Consider the following 26,345-nt stretch of genomic DNA (forward strand, 5'->3'; position numbering starts at 1 on the left):
CTATTTCAAATCACTATATCATGTTGCAATTGTTGTTTTCAATTTGAAAAGCATAGAAATAATGGTTACTGAGTACCTGAGGTGATTCTGTGACTTTTCCGGAGCCCTACGTTGTCATTTTTAAATATCATTAAACAATCTCTTTGAACCTATTACCTAACTGGTAAAGGATGTCGCCGAGTTATGTTTCGCCATGTTGTGTCTTTCGCTTTTCAACCGGGTTGTCTTTTCTCCAAGTTGACTGTCATCCAGTTGCCACCGAACCTTTTAATACATTTCACAGACACAACATTCAACCTGAACTGAAGTGATGTAAAAACTGCACTGATGGCCTGTAGTTAGTTGTTGCTGGAACTATAATGAAGACGCATCCACAGAATGTTAAAATGATTATATAACACTTTCAATTGATGTTTTTCAGAGTACAGGTAGTCCCCAGGTTATGGACATCTGACCTATGACTTAACAAACGAGGCCGCAGCTGCAACGCATGCGCCTCAGTAACTGCCGCTCCGTCATCTTTGGCCTGGGGATGCTGCAAGCGGTTGCCTGGACAGAGGCTGGAGGGGGGCGATTTTACTGCCTGCGCAGTGTAGTGTCCCTCCGGCGACAAGTGGTTTCACTTCCCGCCCACCACACACGGTTGCCCAATGTGTTCTTGGTGGGTGGCTGGTAATGCTGCAAGCGGTGGCTGGAGGGGGTCGGTTTCACTGCTTGTGCAGTGTAGTGTCCCTTGGGCGGCTCCCAGCAGCAAGCAGTTTTACTGCCCGCCCATCACACATGGCTGCCCCGTTCATTCTCGGTGGGCGGCTTGTAATGCTGCAAGCGGTGACCCGTTTGTGGCTGAGCGGAGGCCACCGAGGGTGAACAGGGGTTAGCATTGTAGTATGCATCAGAGGGCTGCCTATTGAAAGGGGCGATTAACTACCTGCCTAATTGTGTTAGTTCTCGATGGGCGGACACTGCAGGCAGCATACTGTAGTGGAGGTGACTGTGTGGTGGGCTGGTGATGAACCGCCCGTCGATGCCCCCATTCATTCTCAATAGCAAGCCTGCTTGTACTGTTACGTACATAGCAGGAAATTGTCTCTTGTCAATACATCAGACGTGTTGACGACTGGTGCCTTCCTGCTGTGATAGCATGTCCAGTGCTGTGCAGAAGAGCTCATCTTAATCTTTTGTCTTCACCCTTCAACAATGTCTCTGAAAAACAAATCTGATACAAGTGTTGGTGATACAGTAAAGAAGAGAAAAACCATCACCATTGAAAACAAAGTAGAAATAATAAAAAGGTCAGAGAGAGGTGAAACTCCATCATTCATTGGCAGAGCACCTGGTTACAGTCTGTCAGCAATAACATTTATTATTTAAATTTATGTGCCTGTTCCGACTTACATACAAATTCAGCTTAAGTACAAACCTACAGTACCTATCTCGTACATAACCCGGGGACTGCCTGTAATGGAACATGCATTACATTTTTAATCTGGCAGAATCGGTGTGATACCAAAATATAATTCATTTTCAATGGAAAAAATTATAAAAGATCATTTAATTATTAGATGGTAGTTCATTTATTTCTACATGCTATACTGTATTAGTAGCCATTCAGACTATAACATTACATGCATGTTTGAATTTAATTGAGGGTGTTCATGTACATCTTTAGTATTCTCTGAAATCAGTATAGTAAAAGAAAAGGTACACAAGTCAAGAGTAAGGGTTAAAATAGATAAGTGGTAAATATATTTCATATTTCCCTTTCTTTCCTCTCTGCTAAACATGTGTTTTAATGTCATTAGTAACAAAATTAAGTATTTTTGGTTTAAGTGTGAGATGTAAAACCGACCCTGATTATGTTTAATTTTTGAGTGCATTATGTTCGTTTCTTTTTTGGAGTGGATTCCTACATTTGTGACAAGTATGTTCATTTTATTTCTAAATGCAGTTTTATGGTAGTTATGATTACAGTTAATTGTTTTAAATTGTTAACCTGTGGTAATATTAGTATTAAATTTGCCTTATACTACAGTGTATTTCTCACTATAGTGCATTTCTCTGTATCAAAATAGCGTTATGTTTAAACAGTTTTTCTTTTTGTCATATACCCTTTTTAACTCTGCATTATGCAGGTCTAACTAACGACAAAGACTCTAAAGACCCAAGCAACCTAGGTGAAGGTGAAAATATAGATGATGACGATGATGATGATGATGAGGGAGGTGCTGAGACAGAGGAACAATCTGGAAATGAGAGTGAAATGAATGATCCTGAAGAAGAGGTAAAAACTACAATACACAGTATAATCTAAATGAGAATAAGCCAGTTTAATTTTGTAAAATATACTGCACCAGAGTATAGTACATTTGTGGTATCTCTCCACCCTCCATGTCAAAGAATTGAAAGATATCTGAAAAGTGAATTTATAACAACAACTTGCAAGAAATAAGAAAGTATCAAAAAAACATCTAGTAAATGTCCTTCCTGGCTTGCCCTCACACTTATATGCCTTTCCACAGGAAGCCTCAGAAAATGAGGAAGAGGAGGGAGAGGAGGAAGAAGAGGAAAATACAGATTACATGACTGACTCAAATAAAGAAAATGAAACTGATGAAGAAAATACTGTGAGTTTGTGTATTATTAATAATATGTAATTTTTAAAAAGGTGTATCTTTTTACTGGCAGAGTTATTGAAAGTATCCAAAATTTCCTATTGATGACATTCCCTTTTCAGAAGTTGCAGTTTGTCATTAACATTCATTTTTAGAATAGAAGTTGGAGGAATGCACAAATGACTAAATACAGTATGTACGTTAGATTCCCCATATACAAAGATATTATGCAGAGACTTGAAGCACTATCCGAAAAAAGTCAAACAACTTATTATTACCTGTACTAATAAATCAGCTTAGAAGTTGTCCTTTTGTTTTCTGAACTTGATTTTTGTCCAGTCAGTGTTTTAGGAAGCTGTCGCACTTCCCCAATCTCAATGGGTTCTGTGCAGAAACTTTATACACCATTATATTGTGTTAATAAAGTAAATAATGTATAAACAAAATACAAATCTTGTCAGTGTGAAGATCAATTAAAAAAAATACAACACTGTTTCTCAAAATGAATAATTAAGGTGGATCAACAATCAAAACCCAAAAACAAGGATGATGTTCTTTATGTTCAAAGCCACATCCTTTAACATTCACCTTATTCAATCTCATAACACCATTAATTAGGCAAATAAAAATAGTCCATTATTGTTCATTGGGTTCATTTGATTCCACGACATAAAAAAATGATGGTGCTTGCCTTCATTGACACCATCAATCACATATATTTGCTAAAAATATAATTGAAAATGAGCATACTGTTCCAACTTGTGTTAGGTTAATGAACAAGTAATATATTAAAGTTATTATGATTGACAAGAACAATGTGAAAAACTGTTATATTTCAAGATCAGTCTTTGATAAACCAACATGAGATCAAATGAAATGTACAAAGAAAAGCAGACACCTGTCCTCTGGAAAAAGAAATGGACACACACAATGATTACAGTAAAACAACAAATTCTACATTAATAAATAAAATATACTAAACATGATGATTAAGATCTACCAATAAAACTGAAAGAAGATGGAGTACTTTGACATTGGAATCGGCCAACTAAGAATATTGGCATGAATTTAAAATGACTTCTCTCTCTTTGTAAATTAAATTTACTTGAACCATCTTTAACAATTCATATGTGATAGTAGAACTTTAGAATTTAGATCACACGCAAATGAAAGTTTTTAGAATTAAATATTGAAGTTGTTACAGTTTAGCACTCATATGGACTAGCTTTAGAATACACTCACACAGAATAGCTTTATTTAATATCTATTGGTAGTTTTCCGTTCACACTACTTACTCCAGTCCCTAGCTAGAACCATGACCTTGCTCATTTATAACTTTTTATTGCACTTTTATACATTATTTATTGTAAAGCAACATTTAAAAAAAATGTTTGTGATTAATACATTGAAATGTGGTATTTAAAGAACTATAACATGGTTCCCAAACATTTTATAGCAAAGCTATGTAGCAGGTTCACAAATTACATACATTTATAGGTCATGACCCCATTTACTGTATATGTGTTTGAAATTGTTTGCAAAACTTCAAATTCTTCAATGGATGGGCAGTGTCTAGGTTTCTCACAGCTATTCAGTAGAAAAATCGAAATGACAGATTTGTAAAATAAATTGAATGAATGCAGATTCATATTCATAAAGATATTACATTGGAGCACAAAATAAATTGCTAATAGGGTCCTATCCACTGACAGAATCTGGTATAAAATTCTAATCTTCCAGTATACCTCCTTTTTATGCAGAACTAAGCTAACTTTTACATGGAACACTCATTCTATAGATTTTGCATACCATGTACAGTGCATCCGGAAAGTATTCACGGCACATTACTTTTTCCACATTTTGTTATCTTACAGCCTTATTTCAAAATGTGTGTAGAATTCTAAGGAAAAAAAATTAATTTAATCCAACACCCCATAATGACAACATGAAAAAAGTTTACTTAAGGTTTTGCAAATTTATTAAAAATAAAAAAAACTGAGAAATCACATGTACATAAGTATTCACAGCCTTTGCCATGAAGCTCAAAATTGAGTTCAGGTGCATCTTGTTTCCCATGATCATCCTTGATGTTTCTGCAGCTTAATTGGAGTCCACCTGTGGTAAATTCAGTTGATTGGACATGATTTGGAAAGGTACACAACTGTCTGTATTAGGTCCCACAGTTGACAGTTCATGTCAGAGCACAGACCAAGCATGAAGTCAAAGGAATTGTCTGTAGACCTCCGAGACAGGATTGTCTCGAGGCACAAATCTGGGGAAGGTTACAGAAAGATTTCTGCTGCTTTGAAGGTCTCAATGAGCACAGTGGCCTCCATCTTCCGTAAGTGGAAGAAGTTCGAAACCACCAGGACTCTTCCTAGAGCTGGCCGGCCATCTAAACTGAGCAATCGGGGGAGAAGGGGCTTAGTCAGGGCGGTGATTAAGAACCCGATGGTCACTCTGTCAGAGCTCCAGAGGTCCTCTGTGGAGAGAGGAGAACCTTCCAGAAGGACAACCATCTCTGCAGCAATCCACCAATCAGGCCTGTATCGTAGAGTGGCCAGACGGAAGCCACTCCTTAGTAAAAGGCACATGGCAGCCCGCCTGGAATTTGCCAAAAGGCACCTGAAGGACTCTCAGACCATGAGAAACAAAATTCTCTGGTCTGATGAGGCAAAGATTGAACTCTTTGGTGTGAATGCCAGGCGTTACGTTTGGAAGAAACCAGGCACCATTCATCACCAGGCCAATACCATCCCTACAGTGAAGCATGGTGGTGGCAGCATCATGCTGTGGAGATGTTTTTCAGCGGCAGGAACTGGGAGACTAGTCAGGATAAAGGGAAAGATGACTGCAGCAATGTACAGAGACATCCTGGATGAAAACCTGCTCCAGAGCGCTCTTGACCTCAGACTGGGACGACGCTTCATCTTTCAGCAGGACAACAACCCTAAGCACACAGCCAAGATATCAAAGGAGTGGCTTCAGGACAACTCTGAATGTCCTTGAGTGGCCCAGCCAGAGCCCAGACTTGAATCCTATTGAACATCTCTGGAAAGATCTTAAAATGGCTGTTCACCGACGCTTCCCATCCAACCTGATGGAGCTTGAGAGATGCTGCAAAGAGAAATGGGCGAAACTGGCCAAGGATTGGTGTGCCAAGCTTGTGGCATCATATTCAAAAAGACTTGAGGCTGTAATTGCTGCCAAAGGTGCATCGACAAAGTATTGAGCAAAGGCTGTGAATACTTATGTACATGTGATTTCTCAGATTTTTTATTTTTAATAAACTTGCAAAAATTTCAAGTAAGCTTTTTTCACGTTGTCATTATGGGGTGTTGTGTGTAGAATTCTGAGGAAAAAAATGAATTTAATCCATTTTGAAATATGGCTGTAACATAACAAAATGTGGAAAAAACAATGCGCCGTGAATACTTTCAGGATGCACTGTATGTTCCAGGTGCATTAAATCTGGTAATTGCATTGTGTTTTAGCAGTTTTATTTCAGTAGCAAAATGACGATTTCACACCCGGGTGGGATAGTTTAGTTTAAGTTACTAGTATGTCATGTATTTTCATTTTTATGCAACTAATACTAATAAAAAAATAATGTTTATTTTTTCCTTTTCAAGGAGGTGACGATTAAGGGTGGTGGTCTTAAGCATATAGCTTGTGCTGAAGATGAAGAATTTATACAGGCCTTGGATAAGATGATGCTGGAAAACCTGCAGGTTTTAAAAGATTTTTATACTTTAATAAAGCTTTACAGTCTGTTCCAAGCTTTACAGTCTGTTCCAAGCAAGGATATTTATTTATTTATTTTACAGCAAAGAAGTGGTGAATCTGTCAAAGTTCATCAACTGGATGTAGCCATTCCCCTGCAGCTGAAAAGTCAGTTGAGGAAAGGACCTCCACCTGCTTGTGTAGGCGATGACAATGAAATTGTGGACACCATGCAGTTTGTCATGTTAACTCGGAAAGGCAATAAGCAGCAGGTTTGTTTGTTATTTAAGATTATTAGTTTCATATGGAAGAATGGTTACCAGTAGTAATGATTGGAATGATTTTTGCAAAATTGAATCTTCAGTGAATCCTAGTTTGACTTTGCACACAAATTCACAAATTAAATGGTGTTTGACCACATTGTTTCTTACACAAATTTGCTTATCTAAATTATCTGGCCACAATTTGTGTGGTTTATGTCATAGGCTCTGTTTATATATAATTAACTTTAAATACAATTTATTCTTAACTTTATATAATGCTCTTCTGCACTGTCTTATTTTTCCTGTTGCATGAAACAAGATTCAATAACAACCGTAATATATTTTCATCTCATTCAAAACATGTTTTCTTTCCCTTCAAACAAAATGCATATTAAATCTGTAATAATATAATATACAGTGTATTGCTCGCATCAAATCAGTGAAACTTTTGTTAATCAGTTTCAGCTGCTTTGGTGTTAATGAAATTAACAACAGGTGCACTAGAGGGGCAAAAATGAGACAACAAAATAGGAATGGTTTAACAGGAGGAAGCCACTGACATTTTTCCCTCCTCATATTTTCTGTTTTTTCACTAGTTTTGCCTTTGACTATGGTCAGTGTCACAATTGGTAGCATGATGCATTACCTGGACCCCACAAAGGTTGCACAATTAGTCTCCAGGATGGCACATCAATACATGCCATTGCCAGAAGGTTTGTTGTGTCTCCCAGCACAATCTCAAGGGCATGGAGCAGAGGCATATCCATGGATGGACACATAGACGTCTATAGGCTAGACAACAGCACTTTGACTGCCATTAGGTATTGGAATGAAATCCTTGGACCCATTGTTAGACCCTATGTTGGTGCAGTGGGTCCTGGGTTCCTCCTGGTGCACAACAATGCCCGGCCTCATATTGCGAGAGTATACAGGCAGTTCCTGGAGGATGAAGGAATTGATACCATTGACTGGCCCCAACACTTACATGACCTAAATCCAATAGAACACCTCTGGGACATTATGTTTTGGACAATCCGATGGGACCAGGTTGCAACTCAGACTGTCCATGAGCTCAGTGATGCCCTGATCCAGATACAGGCCATTTACCATTTACCATCTGGGAGGAGTTCCCCCCCAGGACACATCTGTCGTCTCATTAGAAGCATGCCCTGACATTGTCAGACATGCATACAAGCACGTGGGGGCTCTACAAACTACTGACTACGATTTTGAATTGCTGCAGTGAAATTTCGGCAAAATGGACTGGCCTGCCGCATCATTTTTTACACTTTGATTTACGGGGTTTCTTTGAATTCAGCCCTCTGTAGGTTGATAATCTTCATTTCCATCAAACAATGTGACATCCTTTTGTTCTTATCACATTACCCAGTCCATATTAGAATAGATAACCAGCATGATTTTTTTTCTCATTGAGATCTGATATGTTTTCAAAGTGTTCCTTTAATTTTTTTTAAGCAGTTTGTATAGATATAGATACATATACAGTACTGTATAGAGATATAGATTATATAAAATCTGTTTTAGAAGAAAGGGTCCAATATAATCAAAATCTGTAGTACTTTTTAACATTTTGCAAGACTATGTTAACCCCATGCTTCACCTTTAAAATCTAGCAGTATGAGGAACTTTGGCGAAGCCACTATTTTGTTCAAATTTCACATTCTCCAGTTTTTATTTGTAAAATTAACTGAACATAATTAAGCTATTAACAAACCATATTTAAATTTTAAAAAATTAACCATTTGCAGTTATCACCTCTACATTAATGAATGTTTTGTTTGTTTCATATCCTTGCTTTTCAAGTGAAAATAAAAACTAAGATAAATTGGATGCAATATGTTTCTTCTTGGTTGGATAGTTCTGGATGTATTGAAAGTGCACACATATGAAAGAGCTGTAAATATGGTATGTTGAATGTACAGTAGTTTTTCCTATTATCTTTTTTTTGTGTGTGTCTTTGATCAATACCTGCACCAAGTTTAGGGATCTAAATTGTCATTTTCCAATTCACAAACTATCAGTAACAAAAACAAGTAGTGATTTACATGGTGAAAGAAAAGAAGGGTTCATTCAGAATAAAACGCATAAAATATTCAAGCAATTTGGAACATTTTTTGGAAGAAAGAAGCCATTGATTTTCTTTGAAAATGGCAATGATAGAATTTGTGAGTGAAAACATATGCATTAGAAAAATTATCATTACTTTGCAAAATATCAAAATAACTGTCACTGAAATCGCCAAAGGCTTCCGTGAAGAACAAGCAAAGTCATTAATGAACAATTAAATTTTGACTTCAATAGCATAACAACAAAGTCCACACCATCCTTTCATTAGCAGCAAAAATACTACATTTCTGTTTTCAAGTGTACCATAATCTTTTCTATTTCTGCTTGTATTCCAACTTGCATTGGCACTGCATCTAACTCTAACTTACTCTTGTGGGTGTTGAGCCCACATTGAGGCTTCACACAACTTTTTTTTAATGAAGAACCCTACTGGCAGTTTGAGTTTTAGACCACCCTGATAGACCAACCCTGGCGTGACTCCAGGAGTTAGTCACTGTATTTACAGTTATTAGGTTTGTTTTAAGTTAATTAGAACCATTGTCCATGTCTACATTCTTTTCAAATGCTTTGAAGGAGACTGAGGTCTAAAGTGTTTCCAAAAAATACTATAAAAAAATATTTTAAATATAACTGCAACAGAGGCTTTGCTAGGCATCTCAAAAGGTATGTATGTATGTGTGTATATGTATGTATATATCTCTTTTTTTCTTTTTTGCATCAGTTTGGTTTGGTTCACTGCTGAAGGTACGCTTTTTGTGTAGAGTCGATCAATGTGAAAATACATGTTTTGTTAATTGAATTAAAATAATTTTTTTAATTTTCATGATACAGTTACCTAAACTTTTTTTTACTTTCTTTTTTTATCAAGACCATTAAAAATGGCATTTTTATAAAACATCATTTTAGATAGTATGGGTGACCCTCTCTGTGACTCTGAAATTAAATTAATTCATGAATGCAGAAGTGATGGAGGTAAATGGTTAATTGATTTTTTTTTACTATTACCAGATACTGTATCAAGGCTTGACATTAGTTATTGTTATCAACATTGTTTTTATCATTCAAAAGGTAGTATCTTAAAAGTCCGTGCTGGAAATGCCATCTTCCAGTGACAAAAACTGGAATTATGGTCATAAATGAAACTTTTAAGGTAAATATCAAATGTCCCTTTCCTGATTGGTCTTGTTTTAAACTTTTGTATATGTGATTTAGCTGTACATGTGAGAAAAAGGTAGAAGTCTGAGGCAGCAATCAGTATCACTGTCCTACATTTACAGTCATTGATTCAAACCCCAAACCTTTGTAGAGAATCCACAGACATCCAGGTTTGATATGTCCATTAGAGTGCCCTGTAGCACACTGTTGCCCTCTCCAAGGTTGATTTTCACATTGTGGGAGAGTTATACACTACATTGCTGTGATCTTGAACTGGCAAGCGAGTCAAAAAGTAAGTAAATAGATGATAGTAAGAGTACCACATTGTCTAAATGAAGAACAGTCAAATTCACAGGAGGTTGCTGTATTGTGAAAGCGTTTTTTTAGTGTGCGTTTTTGGAGTAAAACATCCTACTTATCAGATGGAAGTTCTTAGCCAAAACACTGAAAACACAAAATTCACAGTGATATAAAATGATCAAGTTCATAGTCTAATTTTGTGTTTTCAATAAAAAATGAAGAGTTGTGATTTAAAATGTTGAATTTTGTAAGCAATTTTAAGCACAATACATTATACTGTATCTTTCCAGCTGTTTTATATGTTTAAAAGAGAAAGCATACAGTTTGATATTAAAGAGTAAGAGTTCATTCACCACATGATATACTGTATATTTGTGTAAATGGTAAATATTTTAATGATGTTTTACCATCTTCTGTTTTGGTTGTTAGAATTATTTATAAAAATGTGATCTTTAAAACTTGCCAAGGTTTTAACATTTTTTAGAGGAACAGAAGAATGAATATTGGAGTAATTACTATATAATTGATTTTGTATTTTTGCTGTCCATACTGTATTTAGTTTATTGTTTGAAAAAGTCCATGTATATTTAACATTTAGTTAAATTATTAAATTATTATTATGTTCATAATATTTGAAGATGTTTTTCCAAAATTGTTTTTCCCTCCTAGAAACATTTTTCTTTAAACCATTTCACTGAACCCGCATGCTTTATTTTTTCTTCATAGTATATTAAGGTCATAATTACTTTTTTAATCACAATATAACTTGAAAAATATACATATTTAAAGCACACATTAAACATTTGACAGAATAAGATTGTTTTATGATATTTTCTATGATTATCATGGGCAACATTAAACTTTTTTTTTTTCTTTTCTTTTTATAGTTTAAGATCTTAAATGTTCCATTGTCTTCCCATCTTGCTGCAAATCACTTTAATCAGCAGCAAGCAGAACAAGAGGAGAGAATGCGCATGAAGAAACTAACACTGGATATTAATGAACGACAGGAACAGGAGGATTATCAGGGTGAGCAAATTAATAACATTTGTTTAAGAGTAGTAGTGTCATTTCTACTCAGGGATTAATGAGGTATGTCAAAACAAATTTAAAAAATAATCCTATAGCACAGGTACTACAGTCCGAGAAATTAAATCCATTCAGTGTAGTTTTTGTATTGCATGCTTTGTTCACATTTAAAATGCTTCCTTTTTAATCAACATTTCTATCGAAGGTTTTATATATTAATGTTCTGACTTTTTCTTTTTTTTTTTTTTTTTTTTTTTTTTTTTTTCTTTTTCCACCAATTTCTAAACCACAATCCTGTACAATGTAGGCCCTCGGCCACTTGCAGTCCCTGCTCACTACATTCCCACCACACAGTAGGAACTGTAACCTTTATACAAAATATCTGATGTGAAAAGAAAAGTGATACAGTGTATAGTGTGGTGTGATTTGGAGTTCACAGAGGACCCCCACACCTTACTGCTTCAATGTAATTGAGACTTCACATGCAAGTTTATTAATTTGATGTGCTTCATGGTGCTGCACACCAGGATAGTAGCTGTGAAGAGTGATGAGGTGCAACGCATGATGCAGTTGAAAGCTCAAGTGGGACCCCTTATGGATTGCTTGGATGTTACTGTGACTTCACATGGAAGATTATTGCTTCAATGTGGTACATGGGGTGGCAGACCAGGGAGGGCACTCCATCTTCATCAGTAACACTCCAAATTAATAACAGATTTGTAAGGTGGTGCCAGTTTTTGTGGTCAGCCATTCAGCATAGTTTATTGCCTGAACCCCACACACAATTGTTCCTGGTTGAACAAAAAGTACATACCACACAGTAGGAACTTTAAAACATACTATTAACTATAAATGGTTACCGTAGATACTCATGTATAAGTCGAAAAATTTATGCCTTAAAATTCATTCAAAAACACAAAGTCGACTTATCTACGGGGCAACACTGATTTCATTAAATAATTCTTTAAACTGTGAAATACCGCACTTGAATTTGAGCATTAGCTTTTGCAGGTTTTGGATAACAAACATACTATTAGCTGCCAGTAGATGGCGGTAACCAGAAACATGCAGTATTTCGGACCATAAGGTGCACCGGATTTTAAAGCGCAATATCAATGAATGGGTCTCGATTCCGCTGTCATAAGTATCTTCGTTTGTTACATACGAAATAAATGGATTGGTACCGGAGGTGTGCGGTCGAATCGCCGAGTAATACTCTTCACAAAACAGTTCAGGCTTTATAGCGACCGAGTCCGCATGTTCTCGGAGTGTGGTCCACGCCGTCTGTACGAAAGGGTTACAATGGCGCTCACGTTGGCGTCCGACAATCCCATCCTCGACACTTTTCTCCCAGTTTGATAGTGGAAAACGGTGGGACATAGTTTCCTCTTGCGTGGGCGATGTCCTAAAGGGGTTGGTGCTAATTGCGGTGGCTTTGGAAAACTCTGCTTCCAGGTCAGCGTCTACCCGTAGTTTTGTCGCCATTCACAGTTTCCTAGTTACACACTCCACAGAGAGAATGCACTAATTTTCTTTCAGTTTTACAAGCTTCGTGTCACTCACTAGTGCTGGCAGGAATAATCCCGGACGAGCCCCCAGTGTTACCTTTCCTGTGGACTGTGGTCGGGGTGACGCAGGGGAGCTTCTCCTTCTTCGTGTCCAGTGGTGTGAAGCTCCAGGGCCAGAGCAACGTGCTCTGGGGTAAAACCCTGTCCCTGAGTTCCCTTCTCCTAATTTACAGCAGGGAGTGTCACACAAGGTTTGACTGCTCAATAGTTGACTTTATTATCTCCTTCTTTTTAAGGTGCCTGTTTTAGCTTAACAGAGACCAAAAACACAAGAGCTCCACCCCGCCGTCAACAAACACTCAATCCCAAAACTCCACCCCCCAAAACCCTGACAACTCCACCCACATCCCACTTTCAGTATAATTGGGATGTCAGGCTGCTATTTTAAGCTCTGATCCCAACAAGAGTCAGACTTTGAAGGATTTGAAGAAGACACTTAGGGCCACTTTATTATATGCGAGGGATTTAAATACGAATTTAATTGAAATATTCTAACTGTAAGTAAATGAATAAAAATGTTTTTGGAGTTTTAATTTTGGCTTACTAAAATTCTTCAAAGATTAAAATGTTGAAAGTCTGGGCCCAGGTACATTGGGTATAATTATGAAATTCAAAGAATTTGATAGGCTGTCAAGCTTTACCCTCGACTTACACGCTGGTCATAACAAATTTCATAATTTTCGGCTTAAACAATACACTCTACTTATCTGCGAGGTCGACTAATAGGCGAGTATCTACGGTAGATTTCCTGCAGTGGGAATGCTAAAAAAATTGAGTTTCTAAAATGATTCTTGAAAATGTTCCTGCAGTGGAAAAGTGCATTTTGAAAGGTTAGGTTCCTACCTTTGGCTTAGATCATCTAGGGATGCTTTCTTTGAGATACGAGATTCTGAAAATGCCTCCTATAATCTTTTTATTACTAGATCTTTGATTCACTTAAAGACATTGGTGAAAGATGAGCAAAGTTGGGCAGGATACTTTTAACACTAGAATCCCTGAAGCCTGTGAAAATATTTGTAATGCAGGGCCACCTTAATTTTACTCACACCTTCTCATCACTGCATTAATTGTGCACTGATAGTACCTTTGTTTTGCAAATGTGTCAGTAAGCCACAGGCAAGCAGCCTGATATTGCATTCCCCACTGAGGCAGCTGAAGTCAAACACAAAATTCTCATAGCTGTGGTCTGTTTACGTAGGAGTGTGGTGTCTGGAATTGTATAGGAAAATATCTATGCTATCTAAAATACATACTGTAGGAGCAAGTATAACTAGCTCACAAAACTCATACTTTAATCAAATTAGCAAAACCTGTAGACTTTTATTTCAATTTGTCTTGAAGGAGTGGCAGAATGTTTGCAGTAACTTCGATCATGCAGGATCTGTAAATAAGACCTCCAATGCCGTAATCTCCACACTGAAATAAAAGCTCTGGCAAAATAAAGGAAACTTCATGTTTTCATTCAAATAAGAGTTTTTATAATTCATTTTGAATTGATCTAGTGAAATTCAGTTTGTTAGGACTATTAATTGGTGTCTCCAAATTGTTGTTTACAGCGTCAGTAAGGTGACTGTTTGTACTATTACTCTGTCATCTTTGGGCATGTCCACAATTGTGCATTTGCTGAGAAGCACATTAATGCAGGTGCTTTTATTTTTTGACATGCATTCTTAGTATATGTTAATGTACATAGGATAATGTGTTTTCATGCACTAATTTTGCATGGATCTGCCTGTTATTTTGCTTGTGAGTAAATTTCTCTGTTGCAATGAAAAATCACTGCAGTAATTTGCTGTTGTTGTATGTAAGTGGCATTTGTTTTGGTTTTATTTTAGTATGATTTTTGCTTTGCCAATTATTATACCAGTCATGATGCCTGTAGTTCATAAGATGTGCCTGCGACAGAGATGATTATTAGGTATATTACTCCACAAAGCCTTTGGCCAGCCTCATCTGTAAGGAACAGGAAAGAGCACTTTCTAGGCAATGGTTAGGGATGGACTTCCTGTGCTGTGCATTTTCCTGTGGAATAAATGCCCTAATGTGCACAGTAGTGTGTTTTTGTGCAGGAAATAGGCAGAATGTCGTTTTTTGTTTGTGTGGGTTATTTATTTATTTTATTTTTTTAAACTACACTGCAGATCTCTGGATTCATTCGAACAAGGTCCATAAAATTTAGATGAATTAAGTCTTGTCCCTTCCATTACCTGTAATATGATAAGTTAAAAAAACACAAGTAAATGGGTAGGTGTAAATAAGGCCCAATGCTGAAGCTTGTTAAACCGCCACTAAAGGCTAGTTCACACCTGTGATATAATACATTCATAATAAGCGATGCCAGAAATTATACATGTAGTTAAGCTATTGCGACAGTAGAAAATAATTGAATCGTTTTTATTATTTTGTATAGTTATCTTGTAGGCTATAACACAAAGCTGATTGTGCTTTCTTCCATTTTTAGACATTTAAGGATTACAATTGTGAATTCTATTATTAATAATATTTGCACTGATGGTTTGACACTTCATTTGTCCAGTCCTCTTTCTTTGTTTGCAAATTTCTTTCTTTTCATCCACTGAATTTCTATACCTGCATTCTCCAAGATGGATTCATGAATAATCAAGCCCTACCCATACACTACTGGAGTGAAGTAGGAATTAAATCTGGATAGTGCAATGCTGGATGTACTTGGGTTGTAAAATAACTTTCACCTCGTACTGGCACAATTTACGGTTAACTGTTTACTGTAACGCATACTCGGGGATAATTCATTAAAATGCAGAAGGAGAACATGATCTGCTCATACAGTGATTCTTTGAAAACTGAACCAAGCTCTCTAAATCTGTAATGCAGTACTAAAAGTGCCTCCAGTGAAATCCCTTAAACCTTTTGTTTAGTTTGAACCTAGTGAAGCAATATAAATAAAATGAAAGTTTTGTCTTCAAATACTAAAACCATACTGGTGACAACAAAATGTGACCATGCTTTTTTTTTTCCTTTGGATAATTATTTGCAAGTTAATTGCTGCTATCGTTAATCCATGCAAATAATGCATATTGTTATAGAAGAAAATGTTTAAGATTTTCTGAAAAAAAAAATTCTACCTGACCTTCTTTTATATCCTATTGTTACATTGCTATTCTTTACCTGCACAACTTCCATAGGTAACGATATCCCTTCTGTTTGCACCTAGCCATGTCCTCAAGAGCATGCAATTTCAGACAAGAGACAAATGCCAAGAAACCCTTGGTCAGCCAAAATGGATGGTGTCTAAATATTTGCAAGTTAGATTTAAGTTTTAACTGAGTTTGTGCTTAAGTTGTGTAGACATATAGTTGTACCTATTGTAGAAAGTGGGAGACCAAAACACTTGACTTATGAAGTACATGCAACAATTTTGACCACTTTTTTTAATTTTCTTCAAAGCTCTGTCTAAGCTAGAATAAGGATATTCAAAGTAACTCTTTATTTTTAAAATAAATTGCAGATTATCTGAAAAAATGTGCTAATTCCCTGTTTTTTATTACCTGTTGTTCTTGAATTTGCCATTTCTTTCTCAGCTGAAGTTATGCTTACTTTCCTGTTATCCATTCACATAAAAGTATATATGTATTGGTTTTCCAGAAATGATGCAATCCCTTGCTCAGCGTCCTGCCCCTGCTAATACAAATCGTGAAAGACGGCCGCGATACCAGCACCCTAAAGGAGCACCAAATGCTGACTTAATCTTCAAGACTGGAGGGAGGTAAGAAGATATTCTCCAAAGAACTCCAAAGAATTCTCCACACCAAATGCCAAAACCAATGTATAAAGATAAACATAAATAATAAGTAGCAGATAGATAATAAGTAACAGAGGCAGCATAAAGTAAAAAAAAAACAAAATATAAGTATAAAGTGTAATGTGCAGGTAGGTGTATGATGGACAACTCAAATACAGTTGTGTGAGGTAAATAGAATGAGTTGGCCCACGTTTATAAACTCCCGTCAGTTATTTAGGAGTCTAATGGCCTTGAGAAAGAAAGAGTTCTTTAGCCTGAACGTCCTGCATTTCATACTTCTATACCTCCTTCCTGAGTGTAGAAGTGTGAACAGTTCATGTTGAGGGTGGGTGGGGTCCCTGAGGATATCGTGGCAGTTCTCCTGCGGACTCTGCAGTTGTAAGATGCTCTGCAGAGAGGGCAGTGGGGTCCTGGTGATCTTCTCAGCAGTCTTTACCACTCTCTGCAGGCGTTTGAGGTCCATAGCAGTGGTGTTGCTGTACCACACGGTGATGCAGCTGGTCAATATGCTCTCAACAATGCAGCTGTTAAAGTTGCCGAGGATATTAGTCGACATACCAAATTCCCTCAGCCTCCTTAGAAAGTACAGCCGCTGTTGAGCCCTCTTGACCAGTTGTGTGGTGTTAAGAGTCCAAGTGAGGTTCTCACTGATGTAGATGCCCAGGTATTTAATACTGTTCACCCTTTCTACTTCAAGCCCTCAGATGAACAGTGCCCGGTGAGGTCTCCTGTCCTTCCTCATGTCCATTATCATCTCCTTACAGTATCCATCCATCCATCCTCTTCCGCTTATCCGGGGTTGGGTCGCGGGGGCAGCAGCTTAAGCAGAGAAGCCCAGACTTCCCTCACCCCGGCCACTTCTTCCAGCTCTTCCGGGAGAATCCCAAGGCTTTCCCAGGCCAGCCGGGAGGCATAGTCCTTCCAGCGTGTCCTGGGTCTTCCCCGGGGCCTCCTCCTGGTTGGACGTGCCCGGAACACCTCACCAGGGAGGTGTCCAGGAGGCATCATGATCAGATGCCCGAGCGACCTCATCTGACTCCTCTCGATGCGGAGGAGCAGCGGCTCTACTCTGAGCCCCTCCCGGATGACTGAGCTTCTCACTCTATCTTTAAGAGAAAGCCCAGACACCCTGCGGAGGAAACTCATTTCAGCCGCTTGTATTCGCGATCTCGTTCTTTCGGTCACTACCCATAGCTCATGACCATAGGTGAGGGTAGGAACGTAGATCGACTGGTAAATTGAGAACCTTGCCTTACAGCTCAGCTCCTTTTTCACCACGACAGACCAATACAGAGCCCACATCACTGCGGACACCGCACCGAACCGCCTGTCAATCTCACGCTCCATTCTTCATGAACAAGACCCTGAGATACTTGAACTCCTTCACTTGGGGTAGGATCTCTTCCCCCAACCCTGAGAGGGCACTCCACCCTTTTCCGGCTGAGGACCATGGTCTCGGATTTGGAGGTGCTGATTCTCATCCCAGCCGCTTCACACTTGGCTGTGAATCGATCCAGAGAGAGCTGAAGATCATGGCCTGATGAAAGTTATGAACAGAATTGGTGACAAAGGGCAGCCCTGGCGGAGTCCAACTCTCACTGGAAACAGGCTCGACTTACTGCCGGCAATGCGGACCAAGCTCTGACACTGGTTGTACAGGGACCGATCAGCTCATATCAGGGGGTCCGGTACCCCATACTCCCGGAGCACCCCCCACTGGGTTCTCTGAGGGATATGGTCGAATGCCTTTTCCAAGTCCACAAAACACATGTAGACTGGTTGGGCAAACTCCCATGCACCCTCTTGGATTCTGCTATAGGTGTAGAGCTGGTCCACTGTTCCGCGACCAGGATGAAAACAACACTGTTCCTCCTGAATCCGAGATTCGACTATCCGACAGACCTTCCTCTCCAGAACCCCTGAATAGACTTTTCCAGGGAGGCTGAGGAGTGTGATCCCTCTGTAGTTGGAACACACCTCCGTCCCCTTTTAAAGAGGGGGACCACCACCCCGTCTGCCAATCCAGAGGCACTGTCCCCGATGTCCATGTGATGTTGCAGAGATGTGTCAACCAATACAGTCCTACAACATCCAGAGCCTTGAGGAACTCCGGACGTATCTCATCCACCCCCGGGGCCCTGCCACCAAGGAGTTTTTTGACCACCTCGGTGACCTCAGTCCCAGAGATGGGAGAGCCCACCTCAGAGTCCCCAGGCTCTGCTTCCTTATTGGAAGGTATGTTAGTGGGATTAAGGAGGTCTTCGAAGTACTCCCCCCACCGACCCACAACGTCCCGAGTCGAGGTCAGCAGAGCACCATCCCCACCATATATGGTGTTGACACTGCACTGTTTCCCCCTCGTGAGACGCCGGACGGTGGACCAGAATCTCCTCAAAGCCATCCGAAAGTCGTTCTCCATGGCCTCCCCAAAATCCTCCCACGCCCAAGTTTTTGCCTCAGCAACCACCGAAGCCGCATTCCGCTTGGCCTGCCGGTACCTATCAGCTGCCTCCAGACACCTACAGGACAAAAAGGTCCTATAGGACACCTTTTTCAGCTTGACGGCATCCCTGACTGCCGGTGTCCACCAACGTGTTTGGGGATTACCGCCACCACAGGCACCGACCACCTTGCGGCCACAGCTCCGGTCAGCCACCTCAACAATAGAGGTACGGAACATGGCCCATTCGGACTCAATGTCCCCACCTTCCTCGGGATGTGGTCGAAGTTCTGCCGAAGGTGGGAGTTGAAGCTACTTCTGACAGGGGACCCAGCAGACCCTCACAACACGTTTGGGCCTTCCAGGCCTGACCAGCATCCTCCCCCACCATCGAAGCCAACTCACCACCAGGTGGTGATCAGTTGACGGCTCCGCCCCCTCTTCACCCGAGTATCCAAGACATGTGGCCGCAAGTCCGATGACACGACCACAAAGTCGATCATCGAACTGAGGCCTAGGGTGACCTGGTGCCAAGTGCACATATAAACACCCCTATGCTTGAACATAGTGTTCGTTATGGACAATCCTTGACGAGCACAGAAGTCTAATAACAAAACACCGCTCGGGTTCAGATCGGGGGGGCCATTCCACCCAATCACGCCCTTCAGTTCTCACGTGGGCAATGACAGTGAGACCTGGAAGTCTCCCCACAGAACGAGGGAGTCCCCAAAAGGTACGTCCTCTAACACCCCCTCCAGAAACCTAAAAGGGTGGATACTCCAAACTGCCGTTCGGCGCATAGGCATAAACAGTCAGGACCCTCCGACACCCGAAAGTGGAAGGAGGCCACCCGCTCGTCCACCGGGGTAAACCCCAACGCACAGTCTCCAAGTCGGGGGGCAATAAGTATGCCCACACCTGCTCGGCGCCTCTCACCGGGGGCAACTCCAGAGTGGTAGAGAGTCCAGCCCATCTCAAGGAGATTGGTTCCAGATTCCAAGCTGTGGGTCGAGATGAGTCCGACTATATCTAGCCGGAACCTTTAAACCTCGCACACTAGCTCAGGCTCCTTCCCCTTCAGAGAGGTGACATTCCACCTCCCAAGAGCCAGTTTCTGTAGCCGAGTATCAGACCGCCAAGGTCCCCGCCTTCGGCCACCACCCAACTCACACTGCTCCCAACCTCCTTGGCCCCTCCCATAGGTGGTGAGCCCATGGGGAGGAGAACCCACGTTACCTCTTCGGGCTGTGCCCGGCCGAGCACCATGGGTGCAGTCCCAGCCACCAGACGCTCGCCATCAAGCCCCACCTCCAGGCCTGGCTCCAGGGGGGGGCCCCGGTGACCCGCGTCCGGGCAAGGGAAAACATTGCCCAAAGTTTTCTTTCGTCATTGGAGGTTTGTATGCTTTTTGAAAATGCAAGTAGCTTTTAAATTAATGATGTAAATAAAAAAGTTAAAATATTCCTTGTGATACAGAGGAGCAGTTACTAGTACTGCTGCTCTTGAATCTAGTGACCTGGGTTTGAATCCTGCTTCTGTAGAGATTATGCATATTTTTATGTGTCTGCTACAGTTGTTCTCCAGGAAGTCAGGTTGTTCTCTTGCATGCAGCAAAATAAAAAGACGAGACTGGTAAGAAATTCTTAATTGGTCCTGTGTGTCTGTGTCAGTGTCAGTGTGAGAACTGGCCATGTCATGGACTGGTGCTCCATCCAAGGTTAGTTTGTGCATTCCAGCAAATGTTGCATCTCCTCCCTAGATACTCAGAATAGGCAGGGTTGAAACTGTTATTGTAAGCATCGGTTCCAGTTGATCCTTCTCAAGAAAAACCTCAGTACATTGTCACTATTAACCAAGTTTTACCCAGCTATATACAAGGATTACAGGTGACATTAGCCAATTTATACAGCATCAGAGAAAGGCATTAACCACCCCTAGAAACCGTGCAGGACACTCACTCATTCCAGACCAACTTAAAATTCATAGTCATTCCAACTTGTCTTTTGGAATTGGTAGGAGGCAAGAGTACTCAATGAACTGGGCCAGGATTTGAACACAGGACTTATTTTTTTCTTCAGACTTCTACAGTATCTATTATATCATTGCACTAACTAATTTAACAAAAAAGTATACTTAAAACATGAAGTACTGCACAACAGCCCACAAAGACATTAATGCTAAATTTAAAAATCTCATTTAATTATGTTCTTTAACCACTGCAGTTCTGTAATGCTCAACCCCCAAATTCAAAAATGCCATACAGTGTGCAGTTAATTTGTTTTTGATTTCTAAATGCACTGTGAGCAGCCACTAGTGAACACTCAATATCTTGACATGATATAATGACAAACCTGGCCTTTTTTTTAATCACTGAGTCATCAGCCAGTCGTCCTTTATACTGTGGACTCCTTTTATTGACACTGGTGTGGAGTCAGATAGATCTTAAAAGTTCATATAGGTCAGTGACTTCTGGGTTACAGAAGAAGCAGACAGATGCATTAGATTTCAACCTTTAGGCTGCACCTTTCCTTTTTTACTTTCATTTTGGTCCCAGTAAAGGCTGATGAATGGCCACAGCTATAATTCTATATACTGGGTGGAAAACTGCTCCCAAAACCAGTGTGGGAAAGGGAGAATTGATAGCAGTGTAATAGATTTGTGTTCAGTTGTTTGGCAGACTAATTCATTTAACACTGATCAAGCAAATTATATTGCTAACATACATATTAACATACAACAACAATATTTATTTATATAGCACATTTTGATACAAATGGTGTAGCTCAAAGTGCTTTACAGGATGAAGAAAAAGAAAATATATAAAAAATCAAATTAGGCAATACTAATTAACATAGAATAAAAGTAAAAGTTAAAAACCTAGACAGAGCTTCACCATCTTAACACATTTGAAGGATCAGATTATGCATTTTTTTTTTGCAATAATTGATGTGAGTGGCGATTAGATAAACAAAAGTATATATGTGCAATAGTGTCCCCGATGTTACATTTTTTAAATTATATAATTAAGTTGAGGTATATACATTTGGGCTCATATACTGGGTTGTCCTGAGATATAAAGGATCTTTAGTCACTAATCTGTACGGTGCTGAAATACCTTTTAAAAAAAAACAAAAAACTTTTTTTAACAAATGATTTTCACAACCTGGTATTTTAATCAGTTTGAAAAATCTGTATTTGTAAATCAAACATTTTTTTCCCACAGTGCATCCTAAAAAAGAAAGAGAATTATAAAGCATTGGAAAATGTAGATCCAGAAACTGAAATGTCTACAGTTTGCAAGTAATCATTCCCTATGTTCAGTACTTGGTTGAATCTCCTCTCCCAGCTGTTATAATAAGTATTGTTTTTGAGTATTTGTTTTGCAAAATGTTGTGTAATTATGAGTGGACTGCAAAAAAAAAAAATTCCAAAATAAAAGAACACAACGAAAAATCAGCAGTACATGGTTACAATAAAACATAGCAACAATGATACTTTAAAGATCAATAATATCAAATGAATATCACTGCCTGGCACAGTATTTACAATATACAGCAAAATATTACAAAATCCAGATAAAATCAGTTCAAAATACCTGTTTATTCTTAAAGGGGAATTGATGCAATTTTATAAAACAGATGGAATAAGTCATATTGTGTGATTTGTTCAGTACAGCCTCCATATAGAAAAGCAGTAATGAAGCTCCAAGAGACTCCTCCCATCAGCTCCTGACGAGACTTGTGAACATAACTATTTTGTCATTTGTTTTATCATTTTTAATGATTTCATTTTTTTAATAATGAAATATTTGAAATCTATGTTACATTAATACTAACAGTCATGCAGACTCACTGAATGCATTTGTGCACCCTCTGGCATCAATGTCAGTGGGACATTTGGCAAACCCATTTTCATTAGGTTAATATCCCAGGTTTAGTCCTTACCAAGTTCTAAAATAAGATAAATCCAACATCAGGTAAGAATGCAGAAAAGGTTTCAATTTATCCCTTTTTTCAGGCTCTTAATTCCTGCTTATATTAATTTAGTGCTTCATTAATTACTTGATTAAATCTATGAAACTGAATTTCTCAAATAAAAATATTTTTAATTTCTTAATTTTCAGGCGACGCTGAAATGCCAGTGAGTGCTGATTCAGTTTGCCCACTTTGTCTGTTGTATTGTGGGTAAGGGAGTCCTCAATCACTTGAATGAGAAGAGCAGACACATCTCACCATGGCTGCAGCGAGATCAGCACAGGTCCTCCCGCGTCCATTCTGGAGACCTTGGGCAGCCTTCTCTGCCAGAACATCAGCTGAATAAAGTGGCATCCAAATGACTTGACACGTCCAAAATAATGACACTTTTTGGGTGTTAATCTTTATCGTGTGAAAGAGAGCATTTGTGAGATGGTCAAATTATTGCTGAGCAGTTGAACAGAGAATGGAGGGTTGTAAAGGGGAAATCATTTCTCAAATCAAAGGCAATTTGAAATTAAATGATTTTTTTATTTTCAGAGTTCTTTATAAATTAACATTCTTCAGATTTATGTTTCTGAAATGCAAATGGAAAAAAAATCTATGAAAATTGCTGGGCCTCTAGGAAAGGTAGGATACAGAGCAGGCCTGACCAGCCGCTAATAAGCTGTACTGGGTAAGCAGTTTGGCTAGTGAGCCAGTACAGTGATGCAAGGGGCAACAGCAGCTAGCAAGCAAAGGCAGTGTGTTTTTCCGCTCCTCATAGCTGCTTGAGTTAGCATACAGCTATTTTAAAAGGAACAAGTGCAAAAAGAAGCTTTAGGTACAAGAAATGAGAAGAAAGACTTAAGTGACTCTTTTTTAAAAATGGATTTGGTAGCAGAAAATGTTTGGATAGTGTACACAATTTTCAAAAGAAAGAAGTGTATCACATACTTAAGTGTTCTGAGCAGAATGGATAAAGTGATTCTACAATGAAACCTTATGTAAAAATGTACAGCTTCTTCAAGCTTACAAGAAAGTTTTTTTTGTGGGTTTTTTGCTTTGCTTTGTCTTTAAAATAGTTTTGTTTGCTATGTTCAAGCTCTGTTTAAATATGTAATGCACACTTTTTAGACATTATAAAGCTTCTTTTTTGTGAGTTTTTTTTTTTGTCTGCTTTACAATATTTGTAATGTTTGATCCAAAACTGCACGGCTTTACTAACTGTAAAATAAATCCTCTGACCTATCATTATTGCACTATTTGCAGTAATATTTCATTAATCTTAGTCTTTGTCATTTCTTTATGTAGGTATATAAAGTAATTTTCATCCTCCTTTTTATATAAAAAAAAAATAAAAATCCAGTAGTGTTCCAGTTTGCTATAGCTAATTACATAGGTTTTTTACTTTAACATTCTGTTAAGTAGCAAACTAGTTTAACAAAAATCATAACTTTTACAAGAGTAATTTATTAGATAAATTATATGTTGACCTCATTTTCAAGTCATACATTAGTAGTGTCCTAACCAAAAAAAAAAAAGCTGCTTGTACTGGTGCAGTGCCTTACAGCTTCAGGAATAATTGAACATTGGTTTGTATGTATATTGTATTTCATCTGAAAGATGGCAAGTTAGAGTAATTGGTGTCTGTACTGACCAAGTTTAAATGAAAAAGAATTCCATCCATAATTGGTCTCTGCTTGCTGCTCCCAGAATTATTGGCTCAGCACCTCAACTCAACAGACTGGGTTCAGAAAAAGGATAGATTTTTTTCTTTCAAGTAATGTACCGTAAAACCATGGCTGTAAAAAAGAAACATAATAGTTATGGTGTTAAAAAAAAACAAACAAAAATAGGGTAAGATTGGATTTTTGTGCTGTATAATTTGTATTAATCAAGAGGCACAGCTGACATCAATGTGATTTTGTTACCAAATAAAAATTGCTCATAATTTCTTATCACCATTGGAACTTTAACTGATTAATGCCTTGAACTCTTGCTTTATAAGAAAATTGATTAAATACCAAATTTGTTAACTTTGATTCCTTTACATTATTGGATAAATATATATCAAAATTAATATGCAGGGTTTCCAGAAAAGAAAAAAAAAATTAAATATGTGTTAACATACTGTAAGTAAAAACATTTTTTCTAAATTGTAAACATTCTGATTAATCAAAGAAAAGCACAACTCTAATGCATGTATTCTACAGTGTGCACAATCTCTCCACAAAATGAAGTTTTGTTTAGGTCTCTCAGCCTCTCGGGTACATTGTTTTATCATGACCATAATGCTATGTTCTCTTCATAGAAAGAGTGTTCTAACATTTAACTTTATCACAGACTTATCTGTTTAATAGAATTCTATTACTTCTCCAGGGCTACCAGTTCTACAATTCTTGCCTTGATTTATAAAATAATAACTTTTGATTTAGGATTGCTGTTACACTGAGTGTTCTTCACAGCTGTTAATTAATTACTAAGGTTTTCATGAGAATAGGCAATTAAAACACCCACAAATTGCTATGCACAATATTGCTCAGATCCAACAATGCTTGCAAAATAAAACATTTCAGCCTGCTAGAAATCAATTTCCAGTTTATGATTCACAAATTGCTATCCTAAAGTTCTAGGAGGCTAGACACACATTTTTGTGAATTCCAGCAGTGAAAAAGTGTAGTTCTTCCATTTATGATGAGTATTGTAGAGAACAGCACTTTCCAAAAGAAGTGTTAGCAAAGGGAGCTTCTTCTAAGGAAAATTCTAAGATGCATTTAGGCTTTTACTGTTTTTTTCCTTAGGCTACATGTAATTTATGACACATAATGAAACACTTTTACAAATGTATTAGTAGACAGTTTTTGTATGAAATGTAAAGGTAATCGTGGTATGCCAAGTCCTCTTTGGAATGTAGCTAAGAACACTGACACTAACACTGCAGAACTAGGAATGGGGTTAAGAGAGAGGATGAGATACTGAAAATGGATTTTTTCAATTATCAAAAAAAATTCTGAAGTTATACTTTTACTAATAACAAATTTAGTACATTTTCATTCCTACCGTTTCTTATTTCGGTTGTATGCAAAGTGCTGCTGGCCCTGATCATGATGAAATGGCTACACTCTTTGAGACGGGTATCTAACAGGGGTTGCATTAAACACATGCTGAGTGGGAGAACAAACTGGAGTTTTATTTTGCATAAGAGCAGTGGAACAGTGTTTATTGCTTATGTGCAGGCAGAGCCAAGAGGCTAATTGATAGAGTCTCAGAGCAGGTGAATTTTAAAGACCCAATTATTAAGAATTTACTAAAACATAATAAATGTTATTAATGTAAAACTGGGCTGGTTCATATGTTTTAGAAGCAGGACTTTGCATAACCCTCTTTCAAATTACTGTAAGTCACATAGGAGTACTAAATTAGCAAAGCC

At 38.4% G+C, this 26,345-nt stretch overlaps 1 protein-coding gene across 2 annotated transcripts in view; it reads left to right on the plus strand.

Moving 5' to 3' along the window:
• upf2 (UPF2 regulator of nonsense mediated mRNA decay) overlaps window positions 1-24,198 on the plus strand; it is an 83,130-nt gene extending 58,932 nt beyond the window's left edge. The window contains exons 17-23 of one of the 2 annotated variants that reach the window (XM_039761294.1): window positions 2,133-2,281; window positions 2,520-2,624; window positions 6,245-6,343; window positions 6,440-6,607; window positions 11,029-11,170; window positions 16,363-16,483; window positions 23,083-24,198. In XM_039761294.1, the coding sequence (XP_039617228.1) occupies window positions 2,133-2,281; window positions 2,520-2,624; window positions 6,245-6,343; window positions 6,440-6,607; window positions 11,029-11,170; window positions 16,363-16,483; window positions 23,083-23,092 (794 nt within the window). In that variant the 3' untranslated portion in view covers window positions 23,093-24,198. Of the gene's footprint in view, window positions 1-2,132; window positions 2,282-2,519; window positions 2,625-6,244; window positions 6,344-6,439; window positions 6,608-11,028; window positions 11,171-16,362; window positions 16,488-23,082 lie in introns of those variants that run through there. The other variant, XM_039761295.1, reaches the window with a different exon arrangement.
• Window positions 24,199-26,345: the final 2,147 nt, after the last annotated feature.

Source organism: Polypterus senegalus, chromosome 8 (genome assembly GCF_016835505.1).
Source record: "Polypterus senegalus isolate Bchr_013 chromosome 8, ASM1683550v1, whole genome shotgun sequence".
Lineage (NCBI taxonomy): Eukaryota > Metazoa > Chordata > Cladistia > Polypteriformes > Polypteridae > Polypterus > Polypterus senegalus.